The sequence below is a fragment of the Onthophagus taurus genome, chromosome 3 (genome assembly GCF_036711975.1).
Source record: "Onthophagus taurus isolate NC chromosome 3, IU_Otau_3.0, whole genome shotgun sequence".
NCBI classification, from domain to species: domain Eukaryota; kingdom Metazoa; phylum Arthropoda; class Insecta; order Coleoptera; family Scarabaeidae; genus Onthophagus; species Onthophagus taurus.
In genome coordinates, this window is record NC_091968.1 from 121956 (window position 1) to 137783 (window position 15828).

General features: G+C 31.8%; 5 protein-coding genes across 5 annotated transcripts; 3 read left to right on the forward strand and 2 right to left on the reverse strand.

Annotated features, from left to right (window-relative positions):
• Positions 1-385: 385 nt before the first annotated feature.
• Positions 386-1280, reverse strand: LOC111429044 (transmembrane p24 trafficking protein eclair). Its single transcript, XM_023064827.2, has 3 exons — positions 1093-1280; positions 662-1029; positions 386-598 (listed from the first exon to the last, which is right to left on the reverse strand). Exons 1-3 carry the CDS (start codon positions 1226-1228, stop codon positions 449-451), a joined length of 654 nt encoding a protein of 217 aa, XP_022920595.1. The 5' UTR covers positions 1229-1280; the 3' UTR covers positions 386-448.
• A 339-nt stretch (positions 1281-1619) lies between these two features.
• On the forward strand, positions 1620-2979 carry LOC111429056 (uncharacterized). Its single transcript, XM_023064842.2, has 2 exons — positions 1620-1826; positions 2034-2979. The coding sequence occupies exon 2, from the start codon at positions 2069-2071 to the stop codon at positions 2828-2830; it is 762 nt and encodes a 253-aa protein (XP_022920610.1). The 5' UTR covers positions 1620-1826; positions 2034-2068; the 3' UTR covers positions 2831-2979.
• A 212-nt stretch (positions 2980-3191) lies between these two features.
• Positions 3192-5054, forward strand: LOC111429054 (cathepsin K-like). The gene is made up of 5 exons (XM_023064839.2): positions 3192-3279; positions 3561-3738; positions 3793-4309; positions 4370-4610; positions 4672-5054. Coding segments are annotated over exons 2-5 (1089 nt in total). The 5' UTR covers positions 3192-3279; positions 3561-3736; the 3' UTR covers positions 5001-5054.
• Positions 5055-5150: 96 nt separating this feature from the next.
• LOC111429055 (F-box only protein 6-like) lies at positions 5151-11887 on the forward strand. The gene is made up of 3 exons (XM_023064840.2): positions 5151-5327; positions 5377-6045; positions 11426-11887. The coding sequence occupies exons 1-3, from the start codon at positions 5310-5312 to the stop codon at positions 11564-11566; spliced, it is 828 nt and encodes a 275-aa protein (XP_022920608.1). The 5' UTR covers positions 5151-5309; the 3' UTR covers positions 11567-11887.
• LOC111429058 (protein inturned) lies at positions 11682-15772 on the reverse strand. The gene is made up of 4 exons (XM_023064844.2): positions 15595-15772; positions 14128-15322; positions 13047-14075; positions 11682-12151 (listed from the first exon to the last, which is right to left on the reverse strand). Exons 1-4 carry the CDS (start codon positions 15708-15710, stop codon positions 11909-11911), a joined length of 2583 nt encoding a protein of 860 aa, XP_022920612.1. The 5' UTR covers positions 15711-15772; the 3' UTR covers positions 11682-11908.
• Positions 15773-15828: the final 56 nt, after the last annotated feature.

Below are 15828 nucleotides of genomic sequence, written 5' to 3' on the forward strand. Positions count from 1 at the left end.
TACCCAACATTTTTTTAACAATATCTTTACTAGTTACTCAATTATTGAGGTTGAATCATAAAATTAATTATAATTATCTTGAGATAATGGTGTTAAAAAAGGATGTTATCAATAAATAAATAAATCATTTTGCTATTTAGTACATAAAGGTTGGGAATACCCAACAAGTATTTTTTGTGTTTGCATTTGCAAGTTAAAAATTTTAATTATTTAATACAACAATTTATTTGAATTTAGTTAGTTATTTTCTAGATATTAACGTTTAAATTTGAATCTATCCAATACACCATAACCTCCAAAATAACATTAAGCGATTTATTGAGTTAAAACATTGGTTGAAAAGCCTAAGATATCTCAAATTGAAGGTCTTAATAAAACTACAAAGTTTTTAAGAGGTTTTTATTAAAAAAAAATCAAACGAAAAACCTTAAAAAATAAATACATAACCTCAAACTAATTTTTTAGCTTCAAAGAATTTCTTCAGATGCCTAGTTTGCCAGAAGCCCATACCTAACAAAACAACAATTTGAGCAATGGACCAATAAAACACTCTTGAATTAGTGCTTTCACTCGTCTGCCTAAACCTTTCCTCCCGAAACTAGAACAAATATCAAAATAATCTTGGTTAAATCAAATTCTAAATCTAATTTTAATTTAGTACCCGTTGATAATTTTGTTCCTTTGTAATCTGTTCTACTTGATCAAGTAATTGACGTATTCTTAACTGCAATTCCGTCAACTTTTCCTTCTGGACAACATCTCCATAATTAATTGCATGTTCACCAACTTGAATATCAAGATGAACCCTTAATTGGGAGCCGCTAAACCAAGCGGTACTATTAGAGTACATGCAGATAACGTGTTCGCCAGGCGTATGCGAGGTGAATGAGATTTGTCCCTCGGAACTATAAACACGGGACAGCAACATTTTATCATCTGGGTCACGAACTTCCACATGCATCCCAATTCCAGGTGTTGATGGCATAAAACCACCGCTTTTTGGATCGTATAATTCAACTTTATAATTCACTAAAGAATATATCAAAATTGAAAGGATTAATTTTAGCTTTTAATAAAATTGAGGTTATGTACCTATAACTTTCGTTTCATCCGGGATTTCTTCTATAAAGCATTTCCGCTCTGTTTCTCCAATATGGAAATATAAAGCATCAACGTTTAAGATGAACGTTGAAAGGATTAAAAAGCTTAAACCTTCCCAAAGCTTCATTTTTAAAGGAAATTAAAACCGACACGTCACATAGAGTTTTATACAATTTTGACGTAAACGAAAAAGGTTCGTTTGATTTTATGTTGGATTATAAAACTGTTTATATATTATTTTAGACTGCTAAAACGAATTTATTTTATCTTTTTAATTGTAGTTGCAATTAAAAGTAATATGTTTTAGTAACAAAAAATCTATTTCTATTTATTAAAGTTAAAATAAAATCAATCGAAACTTTGCGTCTTCTTGAATACATTTGACAAATTAAACTAAAGGTTACTTTTTAAATATCAATTAATTCATTCCACATTCTCTTACAATAAATTTAGTTAATAAATAAGTATTTTTTGAACTTCAATTAGCGCGGCTAACTTCTCGTGAGTGATCCTTTTTATATGCAAATAACTTCTGTCAAGTTTAATGAGCGAACCGATCTGTTTACGTTTTTGTGGAGTTAACCCCAAGTTTTTTTAATTATTAATCACCCTAATCATCATTTTAAACGTTATTAACGACCAATTTGTATCTATTCAATTAAAATATATAACAAAAGATTATGTTTAACGTTGCGGAAATGAAAGGAATCAATAACACTGTTGAGGTAAGTCATTCCTTCCAATTTTTATTTTAATCATTTAAAAAATGTTTTTTAAAACTATTTACAAGTTTATTAACTGCTAATTATTCAGTGTTTATTTAATTTTTTGTTTTCTTTTTAATTATTTTAATTAACCTTAAAAATAAAAATTGACGTTTTAAACGTCAAAAAGTTAGGTTATAAAAAAATTTTAAATTTATATTTTTTTAGAATTGATGTGATAAAAGAAAGTAGAAAATATAAAAATGAGGCGATATGAAAAAGGGGAATCCTCAAAAAAAACGAATCCAACGACTTCGGATGAAAATGAACGTCCTTTAAAAAAAGCTAAATATGTATGGCAATTGAAAGGGAAGTATCATTTAAAAGATAAATACTCCTCTCAAAATGAAATTTCCACCTCGAAATCAAACGAAAACGTTAATAAAATAAATCAATCTCCCGTTAAGCCGGTTTTAACCGAAAAATCCGACGATAAATGCACAAAATGCATCAATAGTTTAATCGCTCATTCAAATAATTTTCTACGAGATGATTCAAGCGACCACGAAGACATTCCAATTACGATGGTTCGACCACGGCGTGAAAATCACGATGATTTTTTACAAAAATGGCAAGCAAGACAGGTTGCTAAAAGTTTTATCGATAATACGATCAATACTATTTTGGAGCAGTGGAAATTAGCACCTACAGAAGCAAATGATTTTGTTGAAAATAATTGTGATAGCGGTCAGGTGGAAGATGAAGGGATAATGATGGCGATTCAATCGCATGGGTTGCAATCCAACAATTCAAGGCACAATACACGAAACTATTTTGATTCATGTGAAAATATAAGTGATTATCAACAGGAATCAACAGAAAATTATCAAAATAAGCAATTTGAGGGGGTTGATGAATTAAACGGGGTTAGTAATACCGTTGAAACCGATCAAGTTGAGTTTTTAAGCACAGCCGTTACAATGGCAATACAAAATAAAGGGTTATCTTCTTATAGTTATGGATAAAAAAAAATACTAAAATTGTGTATTTGCCATTGTGGTGACCGATATGTTATTTACAATTATTTAAATTAATATACATTTAAACTAGTGTAAAGCTTTAGTACTTTTTAATTTTGTTTAATTTGGTACATTAAAAAGATTAAAATGAAAAATGTTGGTTTTTTTCTGGGATTTCGAATGAAATACAAGTAACCTTTAAGGAAGATTATGACATCATCTCGTTTAAAAACGTGTTTTATTATCTTTATTATGCAACGAAACCGTTTGAGTTGTTGTGAACAACTTAATTTTGAATACATTAAGACTCGAGAAATTTTCGTTAGCATCACATTAAAGGAAATAATTGGGAGTAGCCAATCATGTAAACAAATAAGAACATTAAAAGTGTCTATAAACTAGTTAAAGTTTGGGGGACTACTCACTTTAAATAAGTAGTTTGGGTGCTTAAAAAGGTGTGTTGATGGGGTTTAAGGAGCAATTAAAGTTTTTTAAAGATAAAATCACAATTTTAGGATGAATTGAATCGTTAATAAGGGTAACAATATCGCTAAATGGGGTGACTTTTTATTTAATAATGTTAATTCTTAACATTAGACCTTCAAAATAAAAATAAAACAATTAAGATTATAATATGTAGATACATTCTAACTATTGCTTCGTTTTAATTTATTCGCTCTTTTATGTATCAACTAGAGAGAGATCTAACATGTGATTTTTTATTTAAAACTTGAAGGATACAAGGATGGAAGTTAATTATTACACAATTAAGTCGTAACCTGTTTTCTTCGCACATCTTCCATCATCAATCTAAATCTTTAAATACAGAGTAGGTATAAAAAGAAATCTCGGCAGGAAAAGATTGAGTGTGTGATTTGGTTTTGCGACTTTAACTTTAGAAAAAGTTTAATTATGTAAGCAAAAAAAATTAGATTTGATTATTTAATAATTTCCCTTATTATTTCTAGGAATTTCTATTTTGTATTTTTATTATTTTTCTATTTAACTCCAACCCGATCCCAATTTGGTTTCAAACCACTTAATCCCATATCGACTTTGACGAATGCAGCTACCAATGCCGTTAAAAACCTCCCGTTATCGCCAGAAGATTTAATAACACTTAATTCTGAGTGGACGAAGCATCTAAATGTCGCATCTTATGCGAACCCTGCAGAACTCGCCAAACGCAAAGATATTTTTACTAAAAATTTCCAATTGGTTACTCAACACGCAAAGGATTTCGTTAGTGGCAAAAGTTCGTTTGATTTAAAACTCACAGATCTCGCCGATTTAGTACTCGATGAATTTAACAAATTCTTCAACGGATACGCAAGCCGACCGAAAAAATCAAACACACAAAAACCGGATAAAATTGAAACTGCAACAACCGATCAATTACCCGAAAACGTTGATTGGAGGCAAAAAGGGGCCGTTACTCCCGTTAAAAGTCAAGAAAAATGTGCTTCATGCTATGCGTTTAGTGCTGTAACTAAAACATGAATTGATTTGAAATAATCTTAATTGTTACTATTTCTTGTTATTTAGGCTGGTGCACTTGAAGGCCATAATTTTATAAAATCTAACACCTTAAAAGAACTTAGCCCGCAGAACATAATGGATTGCGCAAAAGCTAATTACTCAATTTGGGGTTGTGGCGGAGGTTATGTGGATGATTCTTTCAGTTACGTTAAGGATAACGGAATAAATATCTTGGGGGAATATCCGTTTGAAGCAAAAGATGGGCAATGTAGGTTTGATTCGAAAACTAGTGCCGCATCAGCAAAAGGTTTTAAAAATTTTTAATTGATTAAAGTCGCTAACTAGCTACATAATTTTTATTATTATAGGATATGCGTTAATACCGCCAGGTGATGAGAAAGCTTTGATGGAAGCTGTGGCGAAAAAAGGTCCAGTAAGCGTAGCCATTAACGCCGGATTAAATACCATGCAATTGTACTCTCGCGGAGTTTATTATGACAAAGACTGTAAAAATGGCGAGGATGACGTGAATCATGCCGTTTTGGTTGTTGGCTACGGAGTGGAAAACGGCGAAAAGTATTGGTTGATTAAGAATTCGTACGGTACTAATTGGGGTGAAGATGGTTATTTGAAATTGGCTAAAGATAAAGGAAATCATTGCGGAGTTGCTACTTCTGCTTTTTATCCGATCGTTTAATGACTATAAATTTTGTTAATACTTTTGAGAAATAAAAATATATAGGCAACCAGAGTTACATATACAAATTAGTGTTTTGACAGTAAAAAGTGAGGTTAAGTAATTTAGGTTAATTCAAACGCTTCGTTGTCAAAATATATTTCTTATTAAAAAAAAAACTTGTGAAGAACATTTCCTCATTGATTTCTAAATCATTTAAAAACGCAAAATCGATTTGATAAAGTAAAACTTAAAATCATTAATTAGTTTTTTTTTTATGGTGAATCATTTGAAGATCTTCTTAGTTAATTTCTATAAATATCAAACTTGATGATAAACTTTATTAAAGTAAGTTTTTAAAACATTATTATTCCATACTAAATCTTTGTTATTCCAGCATACTTTATTGGAACGTTTTATGGAGTCTCCCCGATACGAATACGAACAATTAAATGGTCGCGTTTTATCGAATTCGATAATCCCCGACGATCTAATTTCGAAAATATTTGAATACCTCCCGCGGAAAGATATTTTAAAAGCACGTTTGGTTTGCAAAAATTGGGACACACTCTCCGTCGAAACTATTCACCATTTATATCAAACCAGATTTCACAAATCCACCGAAAACTTATCGCTACGTTACTTAATTATTCGCTTATATGGAAATGTGTTCAATCGAAACTTACTTCAAAATGTTAATGGCGAAACAAAATTTAAACATTGGAAAATATTATGGAACGATGGCGATAAATTTAAAATAGAAAATCCACCGTCGGGGTCACCACCGCTTCCTGATGCACCTGAATTTAAAGGACACACATCGTGTTTTGCTACTTCGTATAGACCATGTGAAAAAATCCAGGTTGTTGATACATCTGGTGATGATGATGTGGGATTTGTAATGAAACATAGGGTCACTGTGCATGCTTCAGAGTGGGTTTGTGCTAGGTTTGATTGTGGGGCTGCTTATTGGGTTAAATTGAGTTTAAAAGGGAAAGATGGTACTGTACAAGAAGTTGTTGGGGAACATCGTGAAGAACAATGGTGTAATCCTGAATGGAAAAAGGTAAATATAAATGTTTTTAACCCCTTAACCTACAACTTCGGGCATAGCCCGTAGTACGATGATATGCGAATGGCTCGAAGGCTGCGCAAGCTTGTTAACGTTTTCGGCCCAAAATTCTCGTACCTAAATCGTAGATTAAGAGGTTAAATGGTTAAATAGTCTACTTGTGATGTAAAATGACTGTCAAGTTTGACAGTTAGAACATCAATAAATTGGTAGCAGAGAATAAGGTGAATTTGTCACTTATATCAAATTGAATGTCACGTTTGATATTAAAATCTTGAGATGCAAAATGATCAAATTTGACAGTTAGAACGTCAATTAGTGGTAAAAATTGAGGTTGACATGTTATTTCAAATGTTAAATTGTAAGAAAATTGTAAATTTAATCTTTAACACGTTCATTGCCAAGCAGAAAATTGAAATTTCGTGTGGTGGTCAAATCCTTTTTTTTTTTTTCTTACAAGGGAAGTATCAGAACTGTCCCTCACCGATTTTGTTGAAATTTGGTACAGCGATAGTATGGCCAAAAATAAGGTTTACGTATTTTTTTATACGTGCTAATAAAGCCCCTGGGGCGAGTTATAAGAGTTGGAAATCAGGGCGAAATATATATATTCGCTTATAGGCTGAAAACGAAAATAGCTATCGACATGTGGTAAATATAAACTAATATTCATTTTCAAAGAGCTTTACATTGATATATCACACATACAGTGCTAGCGTAAAGTAACCCCCCCCCTGTTTAACTTCTGAACAGATTGAGATATCAATATGAACAAAAAAACGTCAGTTTCTATATTTTATCAGCACAAATATTTTCTTATGGAAAATTTTGGTATCACTTTTAGTTTTTCCGGAAAATGGAACAGCTTTGTTTTTTTAAATGGAACACCCAGTATATTATGGTATCTTTCGAAAGAATAAAACAATACGAATTCAACGATACCTCACAATCAAATGTCGGTTTATTAGTTTTTTACATAAAAATTAAACAAAATGCGGAATTTCGCCGGAAAAACCAACGTATCTTCGTTGACTACCTGTCGAGATACAATGGGCCAGATAAATGGTGGACGGTCAGTTAAAGGTCGGTCTAAGCTCGGATTAAGCCGGGTTAAAATCAGCAATTCTTTTAGAATGTTTTTATGAAACAATCAATACAAGAAAAGGATAAAAAGAAAGTTCTTTTTAAAACTTCTAAGAAAAAATTGTCATAACAACAATTTTAAAGTTTGTAGGTACTTTGAAATTTTGTATTTAAGGCAGCATGCAAATATTTTCCTTCATTTCTATCTTTGAATTCTACCCGACCAAGTATAACCAAAGAAAGGCGAGATCAAAATGGCTAGAAGGAGTTTAGAACACAATATCGAAGCAATTTTAATATTCGCTCGTGCTGACAGAAATCTACATGAAACAGGGCGACAATTTAAGGAACGATTTCCTGAACATCCAATTAGTCGAAAATATTTAAGAGAGCTTGTGAATAAGTTTTTGGAAACTGGAAGCGTCGAAGACCACAAAAGAACTGGTCGTCAGATATTAACAGAAGTATTTAATGTGCCCATGATGTCGTCTGCTGCTATCGCATCAACGTGTGATGTGTTAAATATTTCCGCGTCGTTGTTGGAAGACGTGGAAATACTTAAAGAAGAATAAATATCATCTATTTTAAATAAAAATGCTTCATGAATTAACAGAAGATGACCCTGATATAGAAGAACAGAATTTTGTGAGCTAATGACAAATATGGTTGAACGAAATCGATTATACTTGAAACATATTTGTTTCAGTGATGAATGTACTTTCTTTTTGGGTGGAAAATTGCATCGGCGTGATGTTAATCTACATGAATATCGTGACGTTATCACTCAATTTCATTAGAAAGTAAATGTTTTTTTTTCAAGACTTTTGCAAATTGTACAACAGAATTCTGACGATTTTGAAATGGAACTAGTGTTTCATCAAGACGGAGCACCTCCACATTATGCGCCAATGCTACGAAATTATCTTGATAAAAATTTTAATGGACAACAAGATCACCAGATCTGACACCTTTAGATTTCTTTTTATGGGGTTATTTAAAATCCAAGGTATATGAAATTCCGTTGGGTAGTATTGAGGATTTAAAACAAAAAATTATTGACGTCTGCCAAAATATTGATCACATGTTAAGCCGTGTGAGAGAGGAAACACTACAAAGATGGTACCACTGCCTAGAAGTTCAAGGTAATCATATCGAACAATTTACTTAATATTTGATTCTTAATAAATAAAAAATTCTTTTATTATTCAATAACAACACTAAGCAAATTTTTCAACCGTTACCTATACTAGCAAAATCTTTAATAAGAAAATTTCATTTCCTATATTGACTTTTTTTCTTTATAAATATCTTTTGATAAAATATGATTAATTCATAAATTTAATATACTTCCAAACAACTTTTATTTCATTTCTAAAAAAAATAAGTAATTGAACTTGCAATTTTAAATCCGTCTTAGCTCGAGCGTATACCGACCGTCCACCATTTATCTGGCCGATTGCATTTCGACAGGTAGTCGACGAAGATACGTTGGTTTTTCCGGCAAAATTCCGCATTTTGTTTAATTTTTATGCGAAAAACTAATAAACCGATATTTGATTGTGAGGTACCGTTCGATTCGTATTGTTTTCATCTTTCGGAAGATACCATAATATACTGGGTGTTCCATTTAAAAAAACAAAGTTGATCTATTTTCCGGAAAAACTAAAAGTGATGGCAAAATTTTCCATAAGAAAATATTTGTGCTGATAAAATATAGAAACTGACGTTTTCTTGTTCATAGTGATATCTCAATTTGTTCGGAAGTTAAACAGGGGGGGGGGGGGTTACTTTACGCTAGCACTGTATATCTGAGGGCTTTAGGGGGTAAACTACCCCTAGTTTTTTGGAATATTTTAAAAACTACCCTGTCGATTTTGTCGATATTATGTGTCCTTATAGTACGTTTAAAAATACTAATGACTTGTTTTTTCTTATTTGCCTCTGACCATCCCCTGCAAAATTACGGGGTATGATAGATAACCCCTTCCCTTAAGAATAATGTGATAAACTGTTACACTTTTGAACAATATTTTGAAGAAAACCATAAATTAGTTGTAAATTAAGATTTACGCAGTAAAATAAACCCTATACGACATTAAGGGGTGGCTGGGGTTGGTATCCCTAACCACCCCAAAAATTAAATTTTTTTGCGAAAATTGTTTGTCGATTTTGGTGCAATTTACCACGATGATTTTTTTATACGTTAGGTAGTACTATTGTAAAAACTTACAAGGGTTAGAAGTTTGGGGTAGAAAATATACTTTCGCTAATAACTTTCATACTCCTACAGAAAAAGCTTTTTTATCCTTATTCTATTTAAATAACACAAAAGTTATATAATATTTATTAATAATGAGTTAAAAAGCAACTGAAAAAAATGCTTAAGTATCACAAATTGTATTCTACATTGTTAGTTTAGTATTTTTTTTAAATTTATTTTTATTTAATTTATTTTAATCATTGTTTCTATCAGTTGTGTTAAATCTGAGGGTAATAAATACAATGTTCAAAGCAGATAACATATTCGTTTTGGCATCAAAGTCTGGTAAACTGACTTCTGCTTATATGAAAAATTGGCTACAAAATGTCTATTTCCCAAATACCGGACCCAAATCATTACTATTACTGGATTCTTGGAGTGACCACTGCCCTGAAATTATTAGTGAAGTATATGAAGTATAGGATGTTAAGTTTAAATATTTGTCTATACCTGCAGGGACAACAGGTCAAATTCAACCCCTGGATGTATTTGGCTTTAGAATATGGAAAAATTTCATTAGAAGATTTTCTAATCAAGTTATTCTCTACCAGTACGATGTCAATTTGCATCAGCGAGATAATATTTTAAAATTGCAATGCTTAACGTATAACCAGTTGTTTTCCCCACGATTTATTTTTTTTTAAATACGCTTGGTTTGCATCTGGATATACAGAGGAGAGACCAGAACAGTTTGAAAATCCCGTGGTGATTTGCTTTTTCAATGAAAAACCTACGTGCGATATCTGTGAAGATATAGTTGTTATAACTTGTGCTACACTATGTACAAGTTATAACAATCGTTGTGTTTAAAAAATTTTTTCTATGATTTTCATTATTGCCAACAATATATTGAATAAAAAAAGTAAAAAAAAAGAAATTAAATTAATAACGTAGAATACAATTTGTGATAGTCAACCATTCTTTTGTCAGTTACTTTTTAACTCATTATTAATAAATATTTATATAATTATCCTAACTTTTGTGTTATTTAAATAGAATGGGGATAAAAAACATTTTTCTGTAAGAGTATGAAAGTTATTAGCGAAAATATATTTTCTACCCCAAACTTCTAACCCTTGTAAGTTCTTACAGTAGTATTACCTAACGTATAAAAAAATCATAGTAGGAAATTGAACCAAAATCGACAAACAATTTTCGCAAAAAAAATTAATTTTTGGGGTGGTTAGGGGTACCAACCCCAGCACCCCTTAATGTCGTATAGGGTTTATTTTACTGCGTAAATCTTAATTTACAACTAATTTATGGTTTTCTTCAAAATATTGTTCAAAAGTGTAACAGTTTATCACATTATTCTTAAGGAAAGGGGTTATCTATCATACCCCGTAATTTTGCAGGGGATGGTCAGAGGCAAATAAGAAAAAACACGTCATTAGTATTTTTAAACGTACTATAAGGACACATAATATCGACAAAATCGACAGGGTAGTTTTTAAAATATTCCAAAAAACTAGGGGTAGTTTACCCCCTGGAGCCCTCAGATATATGTGTGATATATCAATGGAAAGCTCTTTGAAAATGAATATCAGTTTACATTTACCACATTTCGATAGCTATTTTCGTTTTCAGCCTATAAGTGAATATATATATTTCGCCTCGATTTTCAACCCTTATAACTCGCCCCAGGGGCTTTATTAACACGTATAAAAAAATACGTAAACCTTATTTTTGCCCATACTATCGCTGTACCAAATTTCAACAAAATCGGTGAGGGACAGTTCTGATACTTCCCTTGTTAGTCTTTTCCACACGATATCGTGTGATCCGCGGTTTGGTGAGAATTCGCATCACATATCGCGTGATTGACACTGAACGTGATGTAAGATGTCATTCAAATGTCACTTTTAACATTAAAATCTTCTTGTGATGCAAAATAATTAAATTTAACAGTTAGAATGTCAATTGGTAGCAAGAAATAAGGTAAATATGTCATTTAGAATGTCAAATTGTCAATTTTGTCTTTAACTTATCGTTTAGTATTCTATTTAACAATATTTGAAACTTTAATTGTAGATTGTATTGGATATCGATAGTAATTCAGCAAACGTTGAGTCAATCGAGTTTAGACATTGCGGTCAAGACACACAATTTTGGGCTGGACATTACGGAATGAAAATGGCTGGAGCTGTTGTTAAATTAATTCCAATTGATTAAGTCAAAATAAAATGATATTATTTAATTAAGATTAATTAATATATACGCTTTAAAATCTTTTTAACCATCAATTATAAAGGGGAAATTGACTGAGGTCTAAAAAATCTAATTATAGTATATTTTGAATCATATAATCTTTTTATCTTATAAAAATACTATTTTTTGTAATAAAATTGCTCATAAAAATTATTTACTATTTCTAATCAACCTAATAAATAATAAAAACGTTCCTTAATACTGAAATCTTTTTAAATATGTTCTATAAAATAAAAATATTGTTTAACATAGTATCTTTGAAATAAACTAGTTAATGTGCTTGAATTGAACAATTTTATTATCAACTTAATTCGCACCCAATTTAAACGCCATGTCGACTAAATTTTGTGGAATCGTATCTTGATAACAAACGTATAATTCCCTTTGATATGGCATGTAAAATAGCCTTCCTACAACCCAATAAGTAGTTTTGTAGGATTTTTTTGTATTTAAACCTTCATGGATATATTCAAACAGAATTCCATGTTCTTTTATTGCAATTAACGTTTTATTCATTAACGATTTAGCCATATCTTGAGTTGACATATTCTGAAAGAAAGAATATATAATTATCTTTATGGATATTAATGAAACAAAAGTTCGGAAATGCCTAATTTCTAAATATACTGGGATCAGGCAGCATACATAATCACCGAAGCGGAACGATCAAATGGCATCCTCTCATGAGGAGTAAGGCAGAGATGCGTATTATCTATCCCCTTTATTATTCAACGTTTTCTCATAATATCAACAATAACAGGACTATTCCATGCAGCAGTGAACAAGGTTGTGATAGCCAGAACGATCGTCAACACCCGCACTATAAGAGGAAGATTGGAATCTACCCAATATGATAAATAATGATACGATAGTACAATAATATAACAGTCAGACTTACGGTTGTAAACCAAACCCAATAAGTCACCATAAGGGCAAGTCGCATTGGTTGAACAAGTTTATATATAAGTTATAACATGTAATATTGGAAACTATGTACTATTGGCTTTAGTAGAAAAAGATAAGGTGAAGGCGTACAGGATAAGGCAGTACAAAAGTCAAAAATATTTATAGTGAGTGGCTTAGCAGAAGCATTTTCAAAATTTAACCAACCAAACAGTGGACGCCGACAGATGACCAAATACTGTTATGAATTACAAGATAACAGTGTTTCTAGTTTTTCTTTGCTCTGTATAGATTCTTTTTATTACCAAGTATTCAAACAGCATTATCATCATTATTATTGCACAGTTTACTATCAGAAAGTGACCCAACTTTTATCAGTAGAACTTTTCTAGAGAACAGTGACAATGAAAACTTATAGCTGTATTCATTTTTAAAAGTGCTGATAATTGCAAGCAATAATAAAATATAATTAAAAAATGTAGGTTACCAAAAAAAAAAATAAATAAATTGTTATTACCATTAATGTAAAATCAAGGCATACCTTAAATCTCAAAGTATTTTGAAACAACTTCCTAATCCTCAAACAACAACATCGAAAATTATCCATAATAGTATCAATAAATAGATTGGAACCAGCCATTTTTGGCAACATTAATAAAACCCCTTCGATTTCATCGAATTGTACATAGTGGTACAAAACATTAGGATCTCCAACACCTATATAAACCGGTTGAGTACTTTCAGTTTCAATGAGTAAAGCTTGGCGTAGTTCGGATAGATCGTAACTTCCGGTACTTAATTGACTCCCTTCTCTGTAATCGTCAACGTCTGAATCGCCGTTATCATCGTAAAAATTGGTCCGTTTTTCTCGCACAGCTCGTCTTCCTATAACCACCGGTTCATCGCTCAATTCGCTTCGTTCGCTATAAGAAGCATCTTGACTAACGGAATCCTCAGAAAATTCATCTTCCTGTGAAAGGGAAAACACAGATCCCGTTTGGGATAAGCCCAAGTCGGAAGCGCGCCTTTTTAAAATTGAGGTAACCTCGGTTTTTTTTTGGTTTGGTTTTAATTTTCCAAATAAGTAATCGCTTTTTCTTTCGTCAGATACGCCGTCGCCGAATAACGTGGAGGACGTATTTTTTTTAAGCCACCTTTCAGCGAATTCTTGTACCCCCAATTCTTGAATATGCGATAAAGTCGCTTCGACTTCTTCAACGTAAAACGCGTCGGGTCCCATGTTGTCCTCTGGCGGTTCTGTGCAACCCCCCGCTTCCATTATAACAGTTAATAAATCTTTGTTGTTTGCGATAATGAGAATGTAACAACGTTCGTCGAGAAGTTTTTTTGTTTGAGCGCGGTTTGTTGATGTAGGAAAGACTTCTCTCCAATGTATTAAAGATCTTACTGATTCGGTTTCGAGGAGGTTAAAAAAGTTTTGTTGTCGGCAGTAGGAATGGATGTCTTTTAGATCGTCGTGCATGAAATGGGATGCTAAAAGATAACCGTTGTGGTACAAAGCGCTCCCTAATATTGTAAATAAGCGTTGACAATCCAACGGTTCTTCATTCTATAAGAAAAAAAAATAATTAAATGAATTAATATAAATAAATTAATTTTACCCAATCCCTGTAATCACTCGCCTCCATTTCTGTGAGAGCATCATCGATTTGCATTTGCACCTCATTTGGTAACGACATATAAGCAACACCATTTAATAAATTTTCAAAACAATAATTACTTCTTTCGTTAAATTCCAACATCCTTTGGAAAAACAACAAGAAAAAGTGATCTAACCGCTTAAAATTTTCTTCATTAGAAAAACAACGATCAATTGACCCAAAGGTAAATTCAAGATTTCTTATAACATCGGCGTGAATTAATTTAATCTCTCTTTTTGACGCGCCACGATCGGGCAACATAAACAACAAAACGTTTCGATCGTAATTTTGGTAAACAACATGAGTTAAAGTGTTTTTATATAAAAACGTCGTTATTTGGGGATTTGAATTTGTGATGTCGTTTAATAAATGATTCAATGTAATAAATAATCCCCTGGATTGACTTAACGGGTTTTGTTTAAACGGTTTCGGAAAGGCGTAAACAACATCTTGAAATTCCGAATCAGATTCGGATAAGTTGTTCGTGTTTATCATCAAAACCCCAACTGGCAAATTCCATAAATTTTCAACGGATTCTTCATCAAAATTCAACATGTTGTAAACAAATTTCGATTGTTTGTTATTCAAAAACGATTGATTCGTAATTTCAACCGCCGCTACTCTTTGTAAATGTAACAAAACGGTTTCGTTATTCGAAAATTGCTCCAAAACGTTATTTATATTATTTACATTAACCTCTATGTTTTCGATTGTTTTCAACCAATCCCCAATTTTAATTTTGTCATGTTTCTCCAATCCCGCAACCATAACTCGGTTACTATTCGGGAAAGGACTCACTGTAATCCCCAATAAATTCTCAATTAAAGTGGATCGGCGTCCAAAAGCCGTTCGAGCATCGTGATTTAAAAAAACATTAACAATTTTTACTTCGCCGTGTTCGTAATCTTGAAAAGTGACTTTACTCGCTGAGCTGGAATCTTGAGAGGTATCTTGACTTCGATATCGTTTACTGCGCCGTTTACTATCGCGGCGTCTTAACAGTTTTAAAAATTTACTTCGGGTACTTTGTCGAAGCTTATCTTTTACGAAATTGTCTTCTTTTGGTTCTATTGAGGTTTGTTTTGTAAATGGGTGACAATCGATGAATAGGAGGTATCCTGATTGATCTAATGCTGATTCCCATTCAGGAATTGAACTGAAAAAATTATTTAACTTAACATAAAGTTACTCTTTAAAAAGTGTTGAACAAAACTAAATTATTAAATAAAGCCTAACCCCTAGGCGTCTGCTCTAGTCTTCGTGAACCAACAGGTGTTCTAATGTGAAAGATAATGTCCCACAACGTAGTAATCTCAACCAATTTAGTTTAAACGCTACAAAACCAACCCAGCTATGAGATTAAGTTCACAAATTGCTTTTAAAATTAGGTAAAAAAAAATGATGGGGTTAAGAATTATTTTTCGATACCTTTCTGAATCCGAATAATAAGATTCACAACTGGAATTATCGCTTAATTCATCATAGGAGCTCTCTTCGTCTCTGTTATTATCAATTCTCGGTAATAAACTATGATTTTCTGACATTTTCAATAATTATTTGCAGGTTATTTTCTTTATATTTTGTGTACAACATCAAAAACAATCAAAAACCATAGCAACGTTTCTAATATACAAGGTTGGTCACAATGGTCAATGGTTCATT